The following is a 19,727-nucleotide window of genomic DNA, read 5'->3' as shown; positions in this document are numbered from 1 at the left end:
GTTCGATGTCCCTCGCAGAGCAGTTAACGGTGCTGGAAGGCTGAAGTTGTACTTGGGAACAGCAACATCTTCCTAACTGCCGCAGCTGACGGGTGTATTGATGCATCGCCGAATAAAAGGAGCAGTCTGTAAAGCTTTAGGAAAGCATGAACATAATAAAAGCTTTCCAGTGTTGTGTTTTAAACCGTAAAAATGGTATCAGCTTCGGAGAGGACCTTTGCATGAAGAGTGGGTGTGTGAGGGTGTGATTCTGGAGGTGTTGGGCTTTTAACGGTCTGTTAATCTCCTGAGGATTTTCTCTCCCACTCTAATGCCTTTAGAAATCTTTTATCCACTTTTTCTTGGTGGTGGTGGTGTTATTGTTATTACTATTATTTGTTTTGCTTGCTTTTTTGTTTTCTATCAACTCATACAAGGTTTAATAAGAATGCCTTCCCTCCTGATGAATTAGCTACACAAATTTGATTTTCCTGGATAGCAAACAAAGACTGCCATAAAAGGTTCCGTATCACAGAACTAGCAGAAGCAGGCACTAGATGCATCATGGGAGCTGTTCACATGGAGGTCGTCCACACTGGTCCTGATCCTGTACCACTGAACATTTTACTACTGATCCTAATGGAAGAAGAACAAAACCCAGTATCAGCTTTCAGGGAAGAGGGGCAAATAGCAGCAATTACTCACAGTCTCAGCAAGGGCCATCATTGTACTCTGATCAGACTGTAGTTTGTGTATATTTGCTGTTGGAAATAATTTTTAGACTTTTTTTTTTTTAATTGAAATAAGGTATTTCATCAGTCCGTAAAGTTATATTATTATTGTGTATTCAGACTGTGGTCTATGCCTCTCCCAGTTGCTGTTGCCAGGTCACTTGCCCTCAGTCAGTTTCTCAGCTACAAAATCAGTTGTTTTTCTTGAAGGATGTTTTGTGGGCTGATTAATTTTTTGGCTGAAAAGTATTGCATATAAAGCAGATATGTTCCAACTTGGTGCCCCAGTGGCTATCCAGTAATGGATATTACATATCCATTCAAAGCCCAAACGAGATTAACACCACTGTTCTCTCCATCTGCCTTTGAGAAAGAATCCAATAAATAACGAGGCATATAAGGGAAGATTATCACATTATATTCAGCATTTGCAGTAGCTTATTATAAGTTGTATAAACTGGTATCATTTGTGTATTAATTATTGAAAGGAGACAGGAGTCCGCTCAGAGCAGGTAGGCACCATGTCTGCTTTGAGCTCTTCACCCAGCGCAGCACCAGCCTTGCGGGCTGCTCGCTTTTCTCTCCCTGCCTGCAGTGGTTTTACCCTGTTGTCTCCTCAGGCCGTGCCCCTTACGCACACAGAAAGAAAAGCTGCAGGTAAATTTTGCCTGCCTCTTCAGAACATCCTGTACTGCAGAGCCTGGCCAGCCTCTTGAAAACTTCTTATTAAGATTTTATTGGTTGGCTTGATCTGCAAGGGACTGCAAACAGGGAGGGGATAAAAAAGCACTGTGGAGATTTTGCCTGTTCTGGTTGCTTTTAACTGCGGATTTCAATGCTGTGCTGTGTCAAGTCCAGCTTGGCCACACGGCTCCCTTGCAGAAGCCCCCTGATCTACAGCCAAGTGTCTGTGCAATGTGTAGGGAAGGAAGTGTGTCCTGTCATAGTTCAACAAATAAGACCTTCTTGCATAGCTCTTTCTTCTGTGTCACCTGTCCTCCCATTGCGTATTACAGCACAGCAGCAGCAGCTGCTGATTTTCAACCAGATCATGAAAATAATAGCAGTAATACATACCCAGAAGGACTTTCAACAGAAAGGGGAGATTGTTCTGGCAGCAGCTGGAAGATGATTCCAAGCCATTTCTGTCCGTCTGTCTGGCCCGGCCTCTGTCATCTTCCAGCAGCACAGGTTTTTGTAACAGTATTTGTTTTCTCTTAGAAACTAAAATATTTTAATCTACCATCTAGCCAGGAGATGTTGTGGCTTATATGTGAATGCAAAAAATGAATCCCAATATCTACCAATACCATCATTTTTTTTCCTGAAGAATTGAATGGATGTCATTCTTATGTAATTTATAGCTTTTCAGTAGAATATGTTTAAGTAGAATCTTCAAATTTTTCATACCGACTCAAAATCTGTACTTATTTATAAGATACAAAATTAGCATAATGAATGAAAGGTTTGTAAAGAAGACTGCAAGAAGAAAATGAATGGTGACAGAGGAAATACTTTGGGTGTCTATGGGTAACTTCGATAATAGAAATGCAAATTTTACTTTGACTACATTAATAAAAGTTGCTTTGAGAAGAGATATTTCTCATTAGATGTGACTTGCATCTGCACAACATGGTTTTCACATCAAAATAAGGTAACTAAATTCTCCAGGCCATCTGTCCTGTTCCGTCTAGGAGACATGAAGTCTTTTTTTGATGATGTAAGGTAGTTTTTCAGTCTATATCATTTATGATATATCATGCATGAACTCTGTCTTGCAATGATCATACAACCTTCTTCTGTACTATTATGAATAAGAATTTTACAAGCCAAGTCTAATTGATCTGTTTATTTATGAAGCTAGATTAAGGAAAATACTATTAGAAAAGAATGCCAGGTTCCAGATAGTAGATTTTGGTGTTGCAGACCAACACCATCATTTGGAAAATGATGACCAAAACAGTACTCTATAGTTTGAATTTCTTTTGACATGCTTCTATACTTTCCCAAATACCACACAAGGATAGTAAATAGATTTGTTGTGCATTATGCTGCTTTTCTAACACCAATGGATATTAGAAGTAGCTCAGACACAGGAAGGAATTAATGTTGCAAACACGATGACACTCGTTGGTGTTTGTAGTAGAATTCATCATTCCTGAAAAGATACTTATTCTACTGCTTTGTTTTTAAATCCATAAATTTTCACCAGTAGCAGAACACTTGAATTTCGCTATATGACTGCAGGATGCATGGCGTAAACTATGAAACAAGAGAGAAATTGTGCCTTATGTTTAATTCGTCATACCCTCTCAATGTGTTGCCATTCTCCCTCAGGATTTTAATCTAAATTCCTCTTCACTCTTAGGCAAGAATTCATATTAAATAGTCAAGTTGCCATGAGTGTTTGCTCCTGTCGCCATGACTTGTGGAAACTTCCTCCTGAGGTGCCCACAATTAGTAAATATGATGGCCAAGATTAGTTCTAGGTGCTCATTTTGCAGTTCAAGGTTTTCAGGGCAGTATCTTCTTAATCCTGAGATACTAACAATTCCTTAACTATTTATAACGTGTGGACAATTTTAGTACTGGGTTGTTTATCTGGTAATATTCTGTACTTAAATTTATAAAGTTCAATATTTCTTAGAATTTACCCTCCAGATCACTGTTGTTCTTGGGTCTGTGGTTCAGATAACGTGATAACATATCTTCTTCATTCTGTATGTTTAACACAGAACATGTGTTTGCTAGAGGATCTTGCATGGCTTCCTGGGTATTTATGTGCAACCTAACTATGGACTATGAAAATCCAGTCCCTGGTTTTAATGGGAAATAAATTCAATTTGCACCTGAGATGTGTATCTTACACTTACGTTGTTCTAATGCTGGCTTTTAATCAGGACAACAGCCAGTGCTGATGGATCTAAAGAATGCTTTTAATATGGATTCAGTATATATATATGTGCATGTGTATGTATATATATATATATATATATACACCACTATTTTGCTGTATCTCACTTCACAAGTATTTGATTGTCTAGGCAGGCATTCTACAGATGAAGGGGTTGTTCTAGCAGATGTGTCGGTAGAAGACCAGGCCTGTAACTGGCATAAGCGTGCTTCTAAAATTTAATGTTGTTCTGGTTGTGCTTCTTCTTGCTAACTTTATACAAATGAGTGAAAGTATGGAAGTATTACTTAGGATTTTTTTTATATCTCGTTGTTTTGTGGAAGAAAAGGAAGAAACTCTACTCTAAAACTGGTGGTATCTTTATTTTGTTTTGAGAATGTTATTACTTTACAAAATTTCTGATTATTTTATTTTCTGAAAATTAATGTACTCTCTGTAATCAAAGATGAATGTTGCTTCCTTGTCTATTCTCTTGTATTTCATTGTTTTTTCCTTGCTGTCTTCTGCCATTTTTCCATATAGTAAAAACTGGTCTTTGCAGTGATCCCCTGGCATATGTGAGTTATGATTTTCTCCTTCTGGACTTCGTTTTTGAATGTTATTGATCATTTGTCAAGACCCGTAAAACTTTTCTTAGTCACAGTTTATTCTTATCATTTGTATCCGCCAATTTTACGTTTGTGTTCAGCAGTTTGCGTATGAGGTGAGTGGGACAAGGCAGTCAGGTCTCGGTGAGAACAAAGCTCTTAGTCCTTTTGAATTCTGATTGCTTTTTTCTGTAACTGTGTTCATATGTATGTCAAACACAGATCTTTGTCTGTTTAAATAAAGTAATGATGCTTTGTGATCTATTCCATTCTCTCTGTTTCAGGATTTACAGGTGTTGTGACTCAAGAAGCATCTGAACTTTCTTTTAAAGAGAAGAAACAAGGGGGAGTAGGTTGCTTTATTTATTTATTTATTCTCAGAACATTGCTAAAATGGAAGGCTTCTGGGCTTGGCAGTTTTACAGCAACTTGATAAAATAAAAATAATTGTGCCATCACTATTTTATCTTGCTTCTTTCAGATGTGCTTCCTTCAGAATTGCTTCTTTCTTTCATATATGTGGAACTCTGCTTGTCAGGGAGGCAGTCTGTTCACAAGCTCTGCCAGGCTGAGGGTTTGAGAGAAAGTAAACAACTCAGTTGGAAACATGGATAGCAAGCATTGCATATACTCTAAGAAGCAGAGATATGCTGCTGTATTATACAAGAGTTCACTTAATGAAAAAATAGTTTTCCTCTTAGAAGGAATGAATCGTTCTTGCTAACCATGGTAAAGTAATCCAATCACGCTTGACAACTGCACTCTACTCAGGCAACTTTTCTATCAATTTTTTATAGCACCTTTCCTGAATTAGAAAAAGATTTTTGCTCCTCTGTTGCAATATAAACTGATGTTTATATGGAATAAATCCTCATGCTAGAACTACCTAGAAAGAACCGAGAGAAAAAGCTGGGAACTACCTATGAGAGCTGGGAGATGAGCAGTTACTGAAGAAGTCTTTTCCTACATATGAAATAGTTGCTCCTCATCTATTCCATATAAACTAAGCTCCCTCACCTAGCACATGGAGCAGGAATGGTGATGGGGAGAGACAGAATGAGGAGAAGGTATGAAACAGGTTAGGTGATACTGTAATCAGAAACAAGGTAAACTGGTTCCTTAGGAGGGAGCACACAAAACAATAGGGCAGAAGACCAAACGAACATGGTTTCAGACAATACATGCTTCTGAATAAGATTGTTTAGGTATGACAGATGCAATGTCAAGCTGATCCAGCTATAAGCTAAATACCTGAGTTGAAGAGGAGAAAAAAACACAACTGAATAAAATCAATCATTGGGGTGTAGGCTATTAAATGTTGTCAAGTGGTAAAGGCTGGATATACTGCTCTAAAACTTAAGGAGATAGCCAAGCATCTGTGAGTAAACTTATACTCTTTAAATCAGAAATGAAAGTTTGTTGTTTCTTTCATGGCATTATATGTCAGGGGCCAGTATTCTCAGAGACTGTTTCACAGCGTGAAATTACAGTTTTACTCAGTTCTTTATATTTCTGACCTTGAGATCTTGATCATTACAGTCTATCTATCTGACAACTGCAGAGTTCAGAAAAAGTTTAGATTCTCTAACAATAAAAATCTCATTTTGTTATAGTTAAATAATGAGCAATGCTCTTCATGCAAAGTGAAAGAAGCCATATTCATTTTGTTCTACAGAGAACATAGCACAGAAAACCCACACAACTCATTTGTTTTTCTTCTATAGCTAAAGAGTTCACCGCACAATTGCATGAAAATGCAAACTGAAGTTTTAAGGAGGCAATATTTCAGACTATTTAGAATTGCTTTCTTAAAATAACAAAGCTTTCATTGATTTCTACTTCCCTAATATGTTTTAGACTACAAGGTTTTGATTGTTTAAATTTATGTAGAAAATAGGGGGAATAGATAGGGTGTGCTTACACTATGGAGACTCTCACAGGACTTCAATTGCATGTTTCTTTATGCATTGATCTGACTTTGTTGTTTTGTGGTTCTGCCACCTTCTGAGGACTGAGCACTAATTGCCAACACTGTGGAAGAATGAAGAGGACCTAGTAACCAGATTTAACAGTGACAGCTTGCTGTCCTCTTCTCTTATCAATGGCTAGGAAATGCATTTCTTTTTATGTCAGTTAATACACGAATACATTGAGGAATACAAAGTGATCAATAGTAGTCATGACTTGAAGTTTTCACTTTATAGACCTGCAAGGAACATATAGTAAAACCACTAATAATAATAATAATAATAATAGTGCCTACTACTAGTTTTGGTGAATTTTTCAAAAATATGATTTAATCTCCCTTGTAATTTGTGTTACTCTTACTATTTTTCTCAGCAATACAGTGTTGGAGTATCATGATGCATACATTATTTCTGACACATACTTGTAGCTGGATTGCACTGAACAAAATGTCAGATATAGTATCCTGAAGGGAAGCAGACTTTGGTCACTTTTTAACCTGTTCTGATATTTTGGTCAGCTTTTATGGGGCGAGAGCAGGTGGGGAAAAATTGCTTACAATCATCGTATTTGTATTCTTCTGAATGTTCTTCTTAGGGATGCTTGCCCTAGAGTTAGCTACAGTTTCCTAACACAAAGAAGAAATTGCCTCAGAATAAAAGCATACCGGAAATTATAAATCTTCCATAGTTGCAGTAAAATATTGGAATAGAAAGGAAAAAGTAATATGGTGTGTTATATGGCCTATTACTGACTTCTAGGCATTATTGCATAGCAATCAAGGCTTCTGTGCAGAGTGGATGGAACTAAATGTATAACTGCTAATTAAGCCTAGACAAAATAAATTTTATGTGGTGTTTCCTATAGGTAACATCGTATGACTGTGGCAGACTTTACAGGGAAATGAATGCCAAATGAAGAAACTGCTCTGCTGCCGTGCATGTATTAGTTTTCCTTAGAAAAAAATATCAAGAAATATTCTCTGGTTATCTTATTTGCCACAGTGGGGTGTGAGGTTAGAAGGAATTTTTCAAATGCTATTTGTGGTTTTAAAGATTTTCTAGTTTAATTGTAGAAGCCAGTGAAGAGATACAAGGAGATACAGCAAATATGGATTTTTTTTTTTTCCTCTGTCAGCTAAGAGAGTGGTAACTGCCTATTTTATATCATATTTGCAATCCCTGTGTGTTGAATGGAAACAAGGCTAATTCACAAGACTTCTTAGAAATTCTTTGTTTTAGAAATTTTCATTAGATTTTTAATTTATTTGAATTGTTTTCATTTGATAGTTTTGTTGTTGATGCTCTTTTTCTTAAACTAATCGTATATCAAGAGACCCATATTATTTTTTCTTCTTATAATGAGTTTGGATATGCAAAAAAAAGAGTAAGAACACTTGCTGCTTAAAAGTTACCAGAAGGCAAAGACAACAGAAAGTCTAAAAGTTCCTTAAGTTCCTCAGGAATTTTTTGGCTGCCTTCTTTAAATTAAGGGAAGTGTGAAAGTTTAAGAGCTTGTTTTTACTGGTAAAATCTTTACTTTAAAATAGTCCCTCGATGTCATGCGTGAGATAAATCATAGCTGTGGTTGTTTTGACACTCTGGAGTGTAGTTATATTATGCACTGGTTTCCCAAGAGATCTTAAAATTTAACAAGCAGAGGCCAGTGTGAGTGATGAAATGAGGCAGCGGCAGAGCCATTTCAATTATACTTTTATTACACAGCCATTCTTCGTGGAGCACTTCATGCTTTTTGTATTGCTTACTAGAGTATGAAGCGCTCCATGTAAAGGAAAGGTAGCTCCGATTTTATGACTAAGTGGACAGTGTGATTTCAACTTGCTTTGACAGCAGTGCTGTGGTTGTAGCAGCAGGAGTAACACAGGAGAGAGCAGGGAAGAAAAGGCTGCTCTGTGCAGCCGTCATGGCTAAGGCCCTCTGCAGAGAATGCTGTTTTGAGAATTCAGAAATAATCTAATGAACTGAGGTAATTGCACAGATTTTAGGTTTCCCTTGTTTCATTTTGAAGATGATTTACTGTTCCAAGGCTATGCTTAACAGAGTTACCTTCTTTTTTTCTTTTCTTCCCCGATAGGCAAACTCAATGGTTTTACTATTAAACAAGTTCCTTATTATACTTTTTTTCATTGCTGGTTGCATAGTTGTCTTCTTGTACTGTGAATTCTTCCTGAATGTTTGTTTTTAATATAGGTTATCATCTAGAAAGCCTATTAAATATTTTGAAATGTTAATAATGTAACTTACACTTTAGATTCCCAATAAAAGTTCCCTTTACATGTGAAAACAGTAACAAGTGTTATACAGATTACATGAGCATATATGTAGTTAAAGATCTGAAAGTTTAAACTGTCTTTCTCACTACATTTTAAGGAGCAATTTGGAGTTATCTTAAGGGAATATGTCAAAGTAACTTCCCATTTAAGACCATAATAACAGTACCAGGCACTGGAAACCCTGTTGGGTTTCCTAGGATATTCAACTTCTTTTTTTTTCTATAGTAAATTTATCAAGTCCCCTCTACTTGCTTTAGGGTGTGCACCTTTTTGTATTATTTCATGTGACCCTTCAACCCTTGGTATGGTCGAGCTGGCTCCACTAAATGCACAACCAAAGCACACGTAACCCAGACAGAGAATCACCAGCGTTTTTTGGGACAGCACTTCAGGGAGGAGACAAAAATCATTGCTGGTTCTTTCGTGATTGAAGTGTTGCACATATTCTGGTCAGGCTACAGTTGATTGTGGTTATTAAATTCCCATCAGAATATACTAAATTTCATTCTAATGCAGTGTTATTAGAAATCTCCCTCAATGTCTAAGGTAATTGTTAATTTAGACCACTTGTGTCTTTCTGAGATTAGCGAGAAGGGAATCTATTTTTTCTCCCTTTACAAGCAGACCTGTTAAATCCTTTAGCTGAATGGGTAACGATTACAAGTCTCAGCTGACAAGCTACAATTTTTTCAATTCCTGAAAGGTCGTTTATAATAACAGAAATGACTAGCACAGCACACCTACAATATCTGTGTTGTGAGGGAACTCTGATTAGAATTTCATCTAGTACCAAGGGATACACTTTTTGTATGCAGAGGGTGGCTGTTAGACTGCTATTCATGTCCACGGCTACCCTGGCCAGCATCAAATGCTCACATTCCTGTCTTAGGAAAAAAAAAAAGAAAAAAAGAGAGAGAAAAAAAGTGATGGTATAAATGCAAACTGCTCCCATTGATGGAATAGTCTTAAGTTCTGATTAGAAACAGATGTGTGCAATATTTCCTGTTACAGAAAGTATCATGTAAATAAAAGCTGTAAAGATCCAGGGCAGTGTTAGCATAAAGGAAAAGAGGGAAAATGAAATTTCAGAATGTGCAAAGGGATTTCTTTTTCTTCTGTTATATTTGTGCTCAAAATTACATACTTAGTGTTTGAGAGCAGAGCTCTATCTCTTTGACAGTGTTGGGAGAGAGTCTTGTGTTTTGTGTTATTTAATTATTTTTCTTTGTTCTTGCTATCAGAACTCTTAACAATGCTGGTATGTGTGTGGAATTTCTGGTGTAGGTCGAATACTTCTGGTATGGTTGTAACTCTTGAAAATTCAGGAAGTTTGTGAACATCACCACTGGATACAAGACTGCAAAGGTTCTACAGCTCTGCTTTAGTATATCTTCCTCGGGTTGTAGTGAAATTCATACAGTTCATGTCATGATGTTCCTTCTTTTGAACCTTCAGACCCCAAGTACCTGTAAGAGCCCAGCAAGCTTCTGTGTGTTGATTCAGGAGTGGTAACTCATGTTCTGTTCTTTGCTTGAACCTTCATATACTTCAATATCTATTGTGAAATCTTATTTTCTCTTGTAATATCTGTGATCTGAAGTTAGATACTTATTATGCACCCTTTTTTACTTTGCTTCTGAGCTTAAAAAGGAGCATTTTTTGGACAAAATGAAGTGAATACCCTGATGCAAAGAAGTTCAATCAAAATTGCTTCTCAGCAATTTAGCCAGCTATTCTGTTCAATTTTGGACGAATGATGTACTTCTCTGTTTCATTTTACTTTTTTTAAATCCTTCCCATATAATAGACTGCCACAGTATAAAGAATGTTCCATCTGACAATATGCATACATATTTTCCAGGAATAAATTAGAACATTTCCCAGTGCTCCAGGACATCACTGTTTAATATAGGCCAATAGATCAAAGACAACTAATGTAGTTTCCCTCCTGGGTCTGTTAAAGCCAGTATAAATGTGACCCTTTATAACATGTTCTGTATTATTTAGAAAGCCACTGTTTCCCTAGAGTTAATCTGTTCAAAAAGTTATTGAATTTGGGCTTCTTTTTAAGTGCATCTTTCTATGGTACATCTGCTTATATAACTAGTTAGCTTATTTTATGTAACCAGTGCACCTGCAATACCATGTTGCATTTGGACTATGAACCAGCGGCCACAAATAATTTCTCCAACTAGTAACTTCACATTTCATATATAGAGCCTTTACATAGTTAATGAAACAGACAATTACCAGTTTGCTAAGGAATCCAGAAAGGAGTATATTGAGGTGATCCTCAATTCTTATTTTTATATATGTGATTAACCTATACAAAGTAATTTCTACTTGCGAAGAGTAAATTATGTGTTGTGATATCTGTAAAATAGCTCTGCTATTCTTGTGAAATAAGTCTATGTGATTTCCTTCACAATACCAAATAAGTAAAATTGCTATGTTCACGTGTATGTAACAGAAATGAAGAGTATGTGAATTGTTTGTATGACTGATGTATATGGACTTATTTTCAAGAGATTCCTGTGTAATATGTTGCTTACCATATTAAACAGACAGCATATTTTTCAGAGTAAGAAAATTTGTGAACTTTACTAGAAAAGGAATTCTTTAAATGATACATCATTAGTCTAAATATTAGTGCAAAGAAATGTCATCTCACCAATAGGAATGAATGAGCACAACCATGACATGATTTGAAAATCTCTCCTAACGTTTAGGTGATGCTGTATTTATTATCTGACTGTGAAGTAATTATTAATCTACAACTGGGAAAAAAGGAACAAAATGCTTTGTTCTCCTATGGAAATCAGAATGAGGAATAAAAATGTTTGTCATTTTTTAGAAAAACTTCAGGATTAAAAAGTCAGCATCTTTCTAGTATCTATTTGGTATTTGTTTCTCAGATTATGAAATGGTGCAGAAGCAACTTTTTTATAATTTGCAGTAGGAGAAATCTGTGATAGCTATACCCAATTTATAGATATGTATGTTGGTTAGCTTACAGATAGAAACTAGAGATGTTAGTGTCCAATTTCATGATTAGATATCATTGATGCTATTTCATAAATACTATTATAATATGAATAGTATTAATATTATGAATAGAATTTATCCCTGGTTTATAGGGAATAAATGTGGAAATAATTGACTGATTTGAATTGATTTGAAATTGAACTGATTTGAAATCTGTGAATTTCTGAGATGTTTTTGTTTTCATCCTCACCAAGCTGAGGAACCATGAGTTCCTGGGGGTGCGCATTGCTGGATGTCACGACAGCTGACAAGATTGATGTTCCAGCCTTCAGCTCATACATTAAGTGACCCAACTGTCTGATTGGGCTGTGTAATACAGCTCTGCAGTGCTTTATTCCCACTCTGTCACACACTGTAGTTATTTATTATTCTCTCTTACACAGTTTAGCACACTTTGTCATACGCTCATATGAATTACATCAAAGATCAGTAAGGTCTTTTATTTTCCCTGTGAGAATGAAACTTAATCCTATGAAAATTAGCGGGCATTATTGTCCCCACCCAATCTGTGTTGTAAAACTCACAAGATAAAAGTTGAGCATTGTTTGCTTAATTTTGCACTGAAAAAACGGTACAAGCAATAAGAGTTTTAGACACATGAAAAAAGTCTGGTCACAGAAATCATTACTTTCTGCAAGTAGACACAGAGAATAGTTTATATGCTTTGGATGTTGATACGGAGAGGGCATATGTGGCAGACTTGCTGTTTCAGACTTAGCTAGACAGTCTTACAAGTGATTTTTTATTTAATGAAATTTCAAGTGGCTGAGGTAAAGCATCAAGTTCACTATAAACAAATCCTTTATTATATAAACAAATGAGATTTAAATTACAGTGATTTTTCACCTGATATAGATCAGCGCAAAGCAAATAGTCATTTACATTACACCTTGTAGCTGCAGTGTATGAATATGTATTGCAATGCTGACGAGCAGAGGCTGCACAGGAGAAAAGGATACAGCCCTGTTCCTTCCTCCGCCTGGTTTCTGTCTGGGAGCACGGGATCAGGGGTCTGTGTGCATCCAAGGGAACCTCCCTTCCTGCTCTTGCAGCCTATGTGGGAGGGTGAGGGCAGCTGAGCCCTAGGATCCTAAATAGCAGCTCATGTCAAAGGAGATAAAGGAGCCTCAGTCATTCTTATCAGTCTCTTTGCCTTGCCTTGCCGGGCCGTGCCATGCCGTGCCAAACTAATGATTCTTTCTGTAAAATCTGATCAGTCAAGAAGAGGAAAAACAGCTTGGATCTGACCTTTCCTTACATTAATGCTACAGGGCTAAAGCAGTTGGATTTATTTATTCTTCAACAACTGTGTATTTTATATACCTAAGTATTACTTGCTCAATTCCGAAGTGTTGGAACCATGTTGGCCACTGTGACATGTCATTTGGGAATGACCAGGCTTGGAAAACTTGGCCCAAGAAATATCCAAGAGGCAGCAGCGAGTAGAAGCGCTGGGGCATGGGGTGGGAAGGGGGCGGCTGCTCTGCGGGGTGGCTGCACGGTGTCCGGAGGGCAGGTCCAGCGGTGCAAGACCGGCTGCACGCAGACACGCACACGCGATGGACGTGGTTTCTGGGTTGAGTGGTTTTAAAAGAAAAATTCTTAACACTCAGAAGGGAATCCTATTGCTGGGTTTGATCATTACATTAACTGTCAGGGTAGCTACAAACTGTTTTTTCTACCTTGTTGACCAAGTGGTCTGTATGTGTCTCTCAAGTGCTGGGTAAGGTGGTAGCTGTTGTTGTCATCAGGCAGAAAATGATTCCTACCAGCAAGTTTGACCTTCACTTGAACTATCAGTACTGTTAAGTTGTTAGTAATACACATTTGCTCCAGCCTGGTGCATTGGAGAACATTTTCCTGACCCATTTCTGTTTCTCCCATGTATCCATAGTATAGCACTTATAAAATATTTTCATTTCTCCTGTGCTTTACCACTAATGATTAATAGTAAACCTAGTGATGAATGTGAACCAAAGGGTAGCAATTATAATTTCATTAATCACCTAATAATTGGGATCTAGGGCGAAACTGTTACTTTAGACTTTTACATCCTAAGGAATTAAAGAGAAATTTCTATTAATCACTGTCCTATCTGCTGACAAGGCCTGCTCTAACAATAGATCTAATCACTTCAAGATGGGCTACAATTAGAGTGAGGATGATAAAGGAGTTCAGCATCTGAGCCAGCGTCTGATCCCAGGAGGTTACAGGAAGGAGCCTGTCTATTACACCAATGATTTGACTTTAAATGTTATGCATTAAAGTCATGTTTCCCTGGAGATTTATAAATGTTTAAAGCTTTTAATAAACTTAACCTGACTTCGGGAGTATATTCAAAGCCAGATGGTTTGTTACAGTTTGATCTCTCTGTGGTGATTTGGCATTCCATTTGCTGGGTCATACATATCCCCACACCCCAACCTCTCCAATGGAAAAAAAAAAAGTATTGAAATTAAGGATTTGTAATATGTTTATTCATTTTTTTGCATGGAAAAATGTCTGGTTGCAATTTCCTCATTGTTCCTCAGCTTATTCATGAAGTTTGAGCAGATGTGTGATAAAATGGTAAATTAGAAAATAGTGCTGTACCTGATTTTGTATAGCCACAGAGGAACTTTGTCATAGCATTAACAGCAAATATGCCAGGCTACTTGAAAATAGGGAAATATATCTTATGCTGTGTATTTCAGACCTCCAGCTGGGAAGACCATTTTTTGTGTAAGTCTTCCAGAGAAATTCTTCAAGTTCACTGGCTCTCTCTTATCTGGTCTAAGTACAGAAGTAAATGAAGCCACCAATGTGCAAGCAACATTCAGAAAATAAAGACTCCATGCACAGAAAAATAATGAATTTTCTAAAATCTATATGTAGAGATAAGCCACGGGTATCCATATTTAAGATACTGAAATGATGTAACTAAGGCAACTGGAATAATAATTTCACATCACAAAGAAGCTGGTATAAATGGGATTTCAGGGAGTTGTGTACATTTTCCAGAGGTCTATTTAAACTCTTTCAAGCAAAAATGGCTTGTCAAAAGCATGAAAATCTGTTGGAATTATCAATGCTTAATGTTTATGTTTATCAATCATTAATGTTTATAGTAAATCTCTGCAATTTTTAAAAAATAAACATTATAAGTAATTTTCTAAAAACAAATAGAGCATTTAAATGTTTGCAAATTAAACCTTCTAAGGCACAAATAGTATGTGATTTTATAAGTGGTTCCGAGTTTTGAGTATTCATAGGATATCACTTAGCTCTTATAAGTACCAGGGTATAAAGCAGCCTTGCCCATGCATTAAAAACTCACTTAAGGCCATTCCAGGGGCAAGATTATTGAAAGCATTATTAAAAGCAAATGAGTTTTGGACGTCGATTAAATATTTGAAGCAGGCTAATCATACATGGGATAATTCATCTGGTAGAACAATATAATTACCTTATATATACATAAAGTACCACTTCGATCCAAATTGTTCATTTCAAGGTAGTGTTAGAACTGTGCTCTTTCTAAATCATGCTTTTGTTCAGAAGAGTGGATGGCTTCCTGTTCCTAGTAGCAATCTAAAACAAGAGTGTAGGAGCCTTTCTTATGGTGGGTACTTATGAACAGTGCAAACGAAGTCAATGGAAAAACTGCTTTGCACCTTGTTCATGAAATGAACACGTTTTTGAAAAGTTGAGTTCTAGTCTTGACCAAGTGATTAGGTGAATCAGATCTGATTGAGGTGAGGCAGAGAGTAGTTCAAAGGCACAATCTGAGGTAAAAACAGCACAATCAAATACTTTGTTATTGAAATTGAGCTTTGCAAATAATTGTAATTTTCATAGTGAATGTAACTTCCCTTTCAATTCAAAGTTTGTTTGAAAGCAAGTTTTGTTGTTTTCCTTCATGGTGTTTGCTATTCCTTTTTTTTTCTTTTTTTTTTTTTTTTTTTCAGTTTAACTCTGTGAGGCAGTGAACTGTTTGCCTTGGTTATTTGCTTCATCACATTCAAATCTGAGCTGTTCGGCTCAGTTGGTGTTGCTGCCTGTACTGCTTGGCGAAGCATGTGTCTCAAAAGGAGGATTTGATAAAACTTCTAAAGCTTTAGGTGCTTAGAATAAGCAAACAGAAACTGTACCTTTTGTATCTAAGTTCACTAGAGCTAAAAGGGGCTATACCTCTTTGTGTGGCTCATTTAAGTCCCTGGTTCTCTTCAGAGGGCTTTAAGACCTTTGTCCTTTTCCTGTGTAAAAGCACACTCCTTTTCCTTACGGTATGCTTGTACTGAAAGGAGAATTTGGAAGTCACTGTCCATGAGAATTTGTACACACAGAAGACATTCCTTGGCAGCATGGAGAGAAGAACTGTCTTGAAGACTGGAGTAGATGTCTTTTAAATTCAAGCGAATTGGATTTTATGCAGCATTCACTCACCTCTTACAGTATGTTTTCATGATTCTGATCAAGGCTCATTTTTCCACAAAACCTCTTAAAAATAGAGGGAAAATACGAGTGCCAGAATCTTTTATGAGCGAATGAACTCAACTTCAAAGCTGTGTTTGTTGTAATAGTACTGGATTAAATTATATGACCTAATTATTACATGAAGAAAAGGTGACTAGCATCCTTTTTAATACAGGCATATTATGACATGTAACTGGAAATAATTTGAAGATCATAAAATTAAACCTTAGCTGCTGTTATTACACTCCCCTTTCTCCTTTCTTAATGAAGTTTCAAATCTGTCAGCTATGTTATATTAGGCTGTACAGCAAAAATATAAGGACAATTTACAATTGTGAAGAAATGTTGGTATTGACTGAAAGTTTTATTTGGCTTCACTAACTGAAAAAAAAAAGTCTTTTGCATTCTTGTTATTCATCAACACTCACCACAAAATGATTGCATACAGAATTTTGAGAATTTTAAGTGGAGTTCAAAATTATTAGTCTGAAAAGAGTCCACTCTAGGATGATGTGCTCATTTTAAATGATATTGTAAACAATGCAAGTCTCAGCATAGACCAAATGAATAAAGAAAGCTAAATTTATATAACAGCATGGAAACAGAACACAAAGAACAGAAATATCGAGATTAAATGTTCCCAGAAAATAAATTACTTTTAAAACTGTTTGCTAACTATTGCTGTTAGATTTTTGACACTGCTGCAAGTTCTTAAAAGGCTTATGTAATGTCTTTTTACAAATATGTTTATTTTTTGTCTCCTTTTTTTCATAGTGTTGATAGCACTTTGTCACACAGGAGGGTACACAAAACACAAGTTTTGTCTGCATGTGTTTTGGTGCAGTTCCAGTTTGTTAGAATGGAAATGAATAGACATATACTGTTTTCTGTTACTAAAGGCTTAATAGTAGGGTTAAATTGTAACTGAAGGTGTGGGCTTTACATACCATCATTTAATATTCATGACTATGATTTTTTGTACGCTTATACTCTATATTAATATACTTGGATATATAAAGAATTTATAATATAGAAAACACATTTCACAAGTGATCTTGCTCTGCTGATCATATTGAAAAGCAGAGCATGAAAAATAAAGAAATGAAAAAAAGCTCTTTATTTGTTCTTAGAATATTTGCTTCCTTCCCTCTCCTAATACCTTTTTCTTCACACTGTCTTTGATACTTGCACAGATTTTTATATATACTGTATAATGAGTAAAATAGTATGATGTTATGCCCACAGATAAGGATATTGTAGATCAACATACTTTAGAATTCCTCTGGAATGAAGTTTCTCTATAAGCAATTCTGTATATTGTAGTGAGTGCTTGTATATGTGTTTTTATTGTTGTGCATTTGAGATGGTACATCTCAGGGCAGCCAATTTCTAGAACTCCTTGGGTCATGAAAAAGACTTCTTGTGCTTTCTTCCATGAGTACTACAAATAATAAAATCTCCTTATTTGTCCCTTTCTCGTAAGGACTGAGAATAGCAGCAGCAGCTGTATTATGGCAAGTACTGCCATTTGGGATCCTGCTGGCAGATAATATAGTGTAGCAAAAAGGTGTCATTATGATGACTCATTTCACCCAGGTTGTGAAAGGCTGTGATTCATTAGAGCCAAATATATGCTACAGAACATGATATCTACTGCAGCCTGAAGTTTTACAATAATGGAAAAGCAAGAATAAAGTAGATTTTAAGAAGAAGAAGAGGGGAGAAGGAAGTCCTTCTACCATCAGTTGAACATATTAATTTTCAATTGACATTGAGCAAAATGAATATGCAATGAAAGTAGAAAATAAAAACAGTACAAATTTAAAATGATGGAAGAGAGGCTATGTAAAACCACTATACAGTTGACTATTAGGAATAGCCAATATTCACACACCTTTGCATAAAATGCTTTTATGTTCTTCATTGTTGTTCTTTCAACGTATCCTCCCAGTTATGGGAATCTTGGCTTAGAAAAAGATCTAGCGTACTTATTTGACATTTTAAGATAATCAAACGATTTATGTTGTTCTTAGTTTGTTTGTGTAAGAATACATTAAGATCTGTGGCTTGAAAACAGTTACTGATGATTTAACTATGCTCAGTAAAGGCACTCTCATAAGTCTTGTTGCAAAATTAGGATGTGAAGTTATTCTTAAAAATTCTGTGAGGAAACTTTTTTTTTCATTTACATCAATCCTTTAAATCCCTACAACTTTTCTTAACAAAGGGCAGAAGGAAAATAATTGCTAGATACATGGAGATTTTGTTTAGACAAACAGGAGAATATGTTTTTTGTATCCTGCATCTTACACTAAAATTAACTTTAGATTCTAGAAATTCCTCAGATTTTCAGCATATTTAATTTATTATCTCAGTAAATTTTGTTGACACCTTCTACCTCCTGTAATTTAGGACTTTAAATTCACCTTGAACTTGAACTGCATACTAACTGAAGAAATCTTTCCATTACTTTGTTTTAATTTTTGGCAAAAGGTGTATTTGCAAATATGCATAGTGTGCTTGTGTATGGTATCAGCTCTACGGCATTGTGCATGCAATGCTTTGTTAAATGATTTTTGGCAATAAATGTTTGCTTTTGCATTTTTTCCTCATGGTGCTTTGCTCTAATATTGAAGTTGTCTTATATTTGCTAGAGTTTGTTTTCATTATAGATGCCATCTGTAGAACAACTTGGCTTCAGACTATGTTGGAGAATATACAACCTCTTCAGTAAAAGTAATTCTTATGTCAAGATATGGGCATGCTATGGATTGTAAATTTTGCTTTTATTGCCAACCTCTGCCAGATTTTACTTGTTGCTCTGTGCAATTCTGTGTTGAGCAAAATATTTTCATTGTTATTCTCTGAACAGTTAAGGACATCATTTCAGGATTAGAAGGAAAAAGGCTTCTCAGTTTTACTTCTTACTCTTTTTTGTTTGATGGTGTTTTTTTACCCACAGTGGAGCAAAGAATGCATGGCTTGGTACTAGTATTTTATTAGTAATCTCACTACCAGTGTGTTGGTTTTTTTTGTTTGTTTGGTTGGTTTTGGTTTTTTTTTGAGTACTGCAATTCAGGCATCAGAGGGAACTTCCCTTACCCAGTCACTGCCATTGCTAACCTGCATACTATTATGATAAGAAATGTTTTCATTTATTTGGTCATAAATGCTATGGCAGCATGGAGTGCCAGCTCTGCACAAGGTGTTAGAACCTTACAATTACTGAAGTTCCATAAAGACTTATGTGGTCATCAGCTTTCCCCATCCCCAGTGTGGAAGTTCCCATAGGATAGCAGTGAGGGACCATAACTCTGAGGGATGCCTTTTCTATCGGGACTCACCTTGCGTGGCACGTCCAGCAGCGACGCATCTCAGGGCCCAGGGGTGGGTGTGTGGCGTGGCTCTGATCTCCTGTGTGTCGCACATCTTGTGAAAGAGACTAGAGTCTTTTGCGTGAAACTTGACAGGTCTGCCGTATGGGATCTCTAAATATTTTAGTGAAGTAGAACGCCTTTACAGACAGCACAAACATGTATCTGAGTCTGAGCACCTTGTACCAAAAAGTTTCCATGGGCAGAAGTGTATGTCCTGTACCTGTGAATCTGAGGGTAAGGAGTGTTAAGGGTGGTTCACAGGCAGGAATCTTTGCCTCTGTTCCCACACAGGTGTACTTGTGCTGGATTGTATCTCTTGTCCAGTAGTTGTGCAGCAAGGGCAGGGTCTTTTCACTCAAATTTTCCTGCGTTTGTTTGCAG

General features: G+C 36.4%; 1 protein-coding gene across 29 annotated transcripts in view; it reads left to right on the top strand.

The window, feature by feature from the left end:
• The window catches only part of PCDH11X (protocadherin 11 X-linked), a 490,740-nt gene that overhangs the window by 239,489 nt on the left and 231,524 nt on the right, over positions 1-19,727 (top strand). Inside the window, exon 6 of one of the 29 annotated variants that reach the window (XM_083797778.1) lies at positions 4,496-4,560. The exons of 23 other annotated variants lie outside the window; for them this stretch is intronic. In XM_083797778.1, the coding sequence (XP_083653904.1) occupies positions 4,496-4,513 (18 nt within the window). In that variant the 3' untranslated portion in view covers positions 4,514-4,560. 5 more of the 29 variants (XM_083797776.1, XM_083797768.1, XM_083797781.1 and 2 more) reach the window with 5 other exon arrangements.

The sequence above is a fragment of the Anser anser genome (assembly GCF_964211835.1).
Source record: "Anser anser genome assembly, chromosome: 13".
In the NCBI taxonomy this organism is placed as follows: Eukaryota; Metazoa; Chordata; class Aves; order Anseriformes; family Anatidae; genus Anser; species Anser anser.
This window is presented reverse-complemented; position numbering and strand designations above follow the sequence as displayed.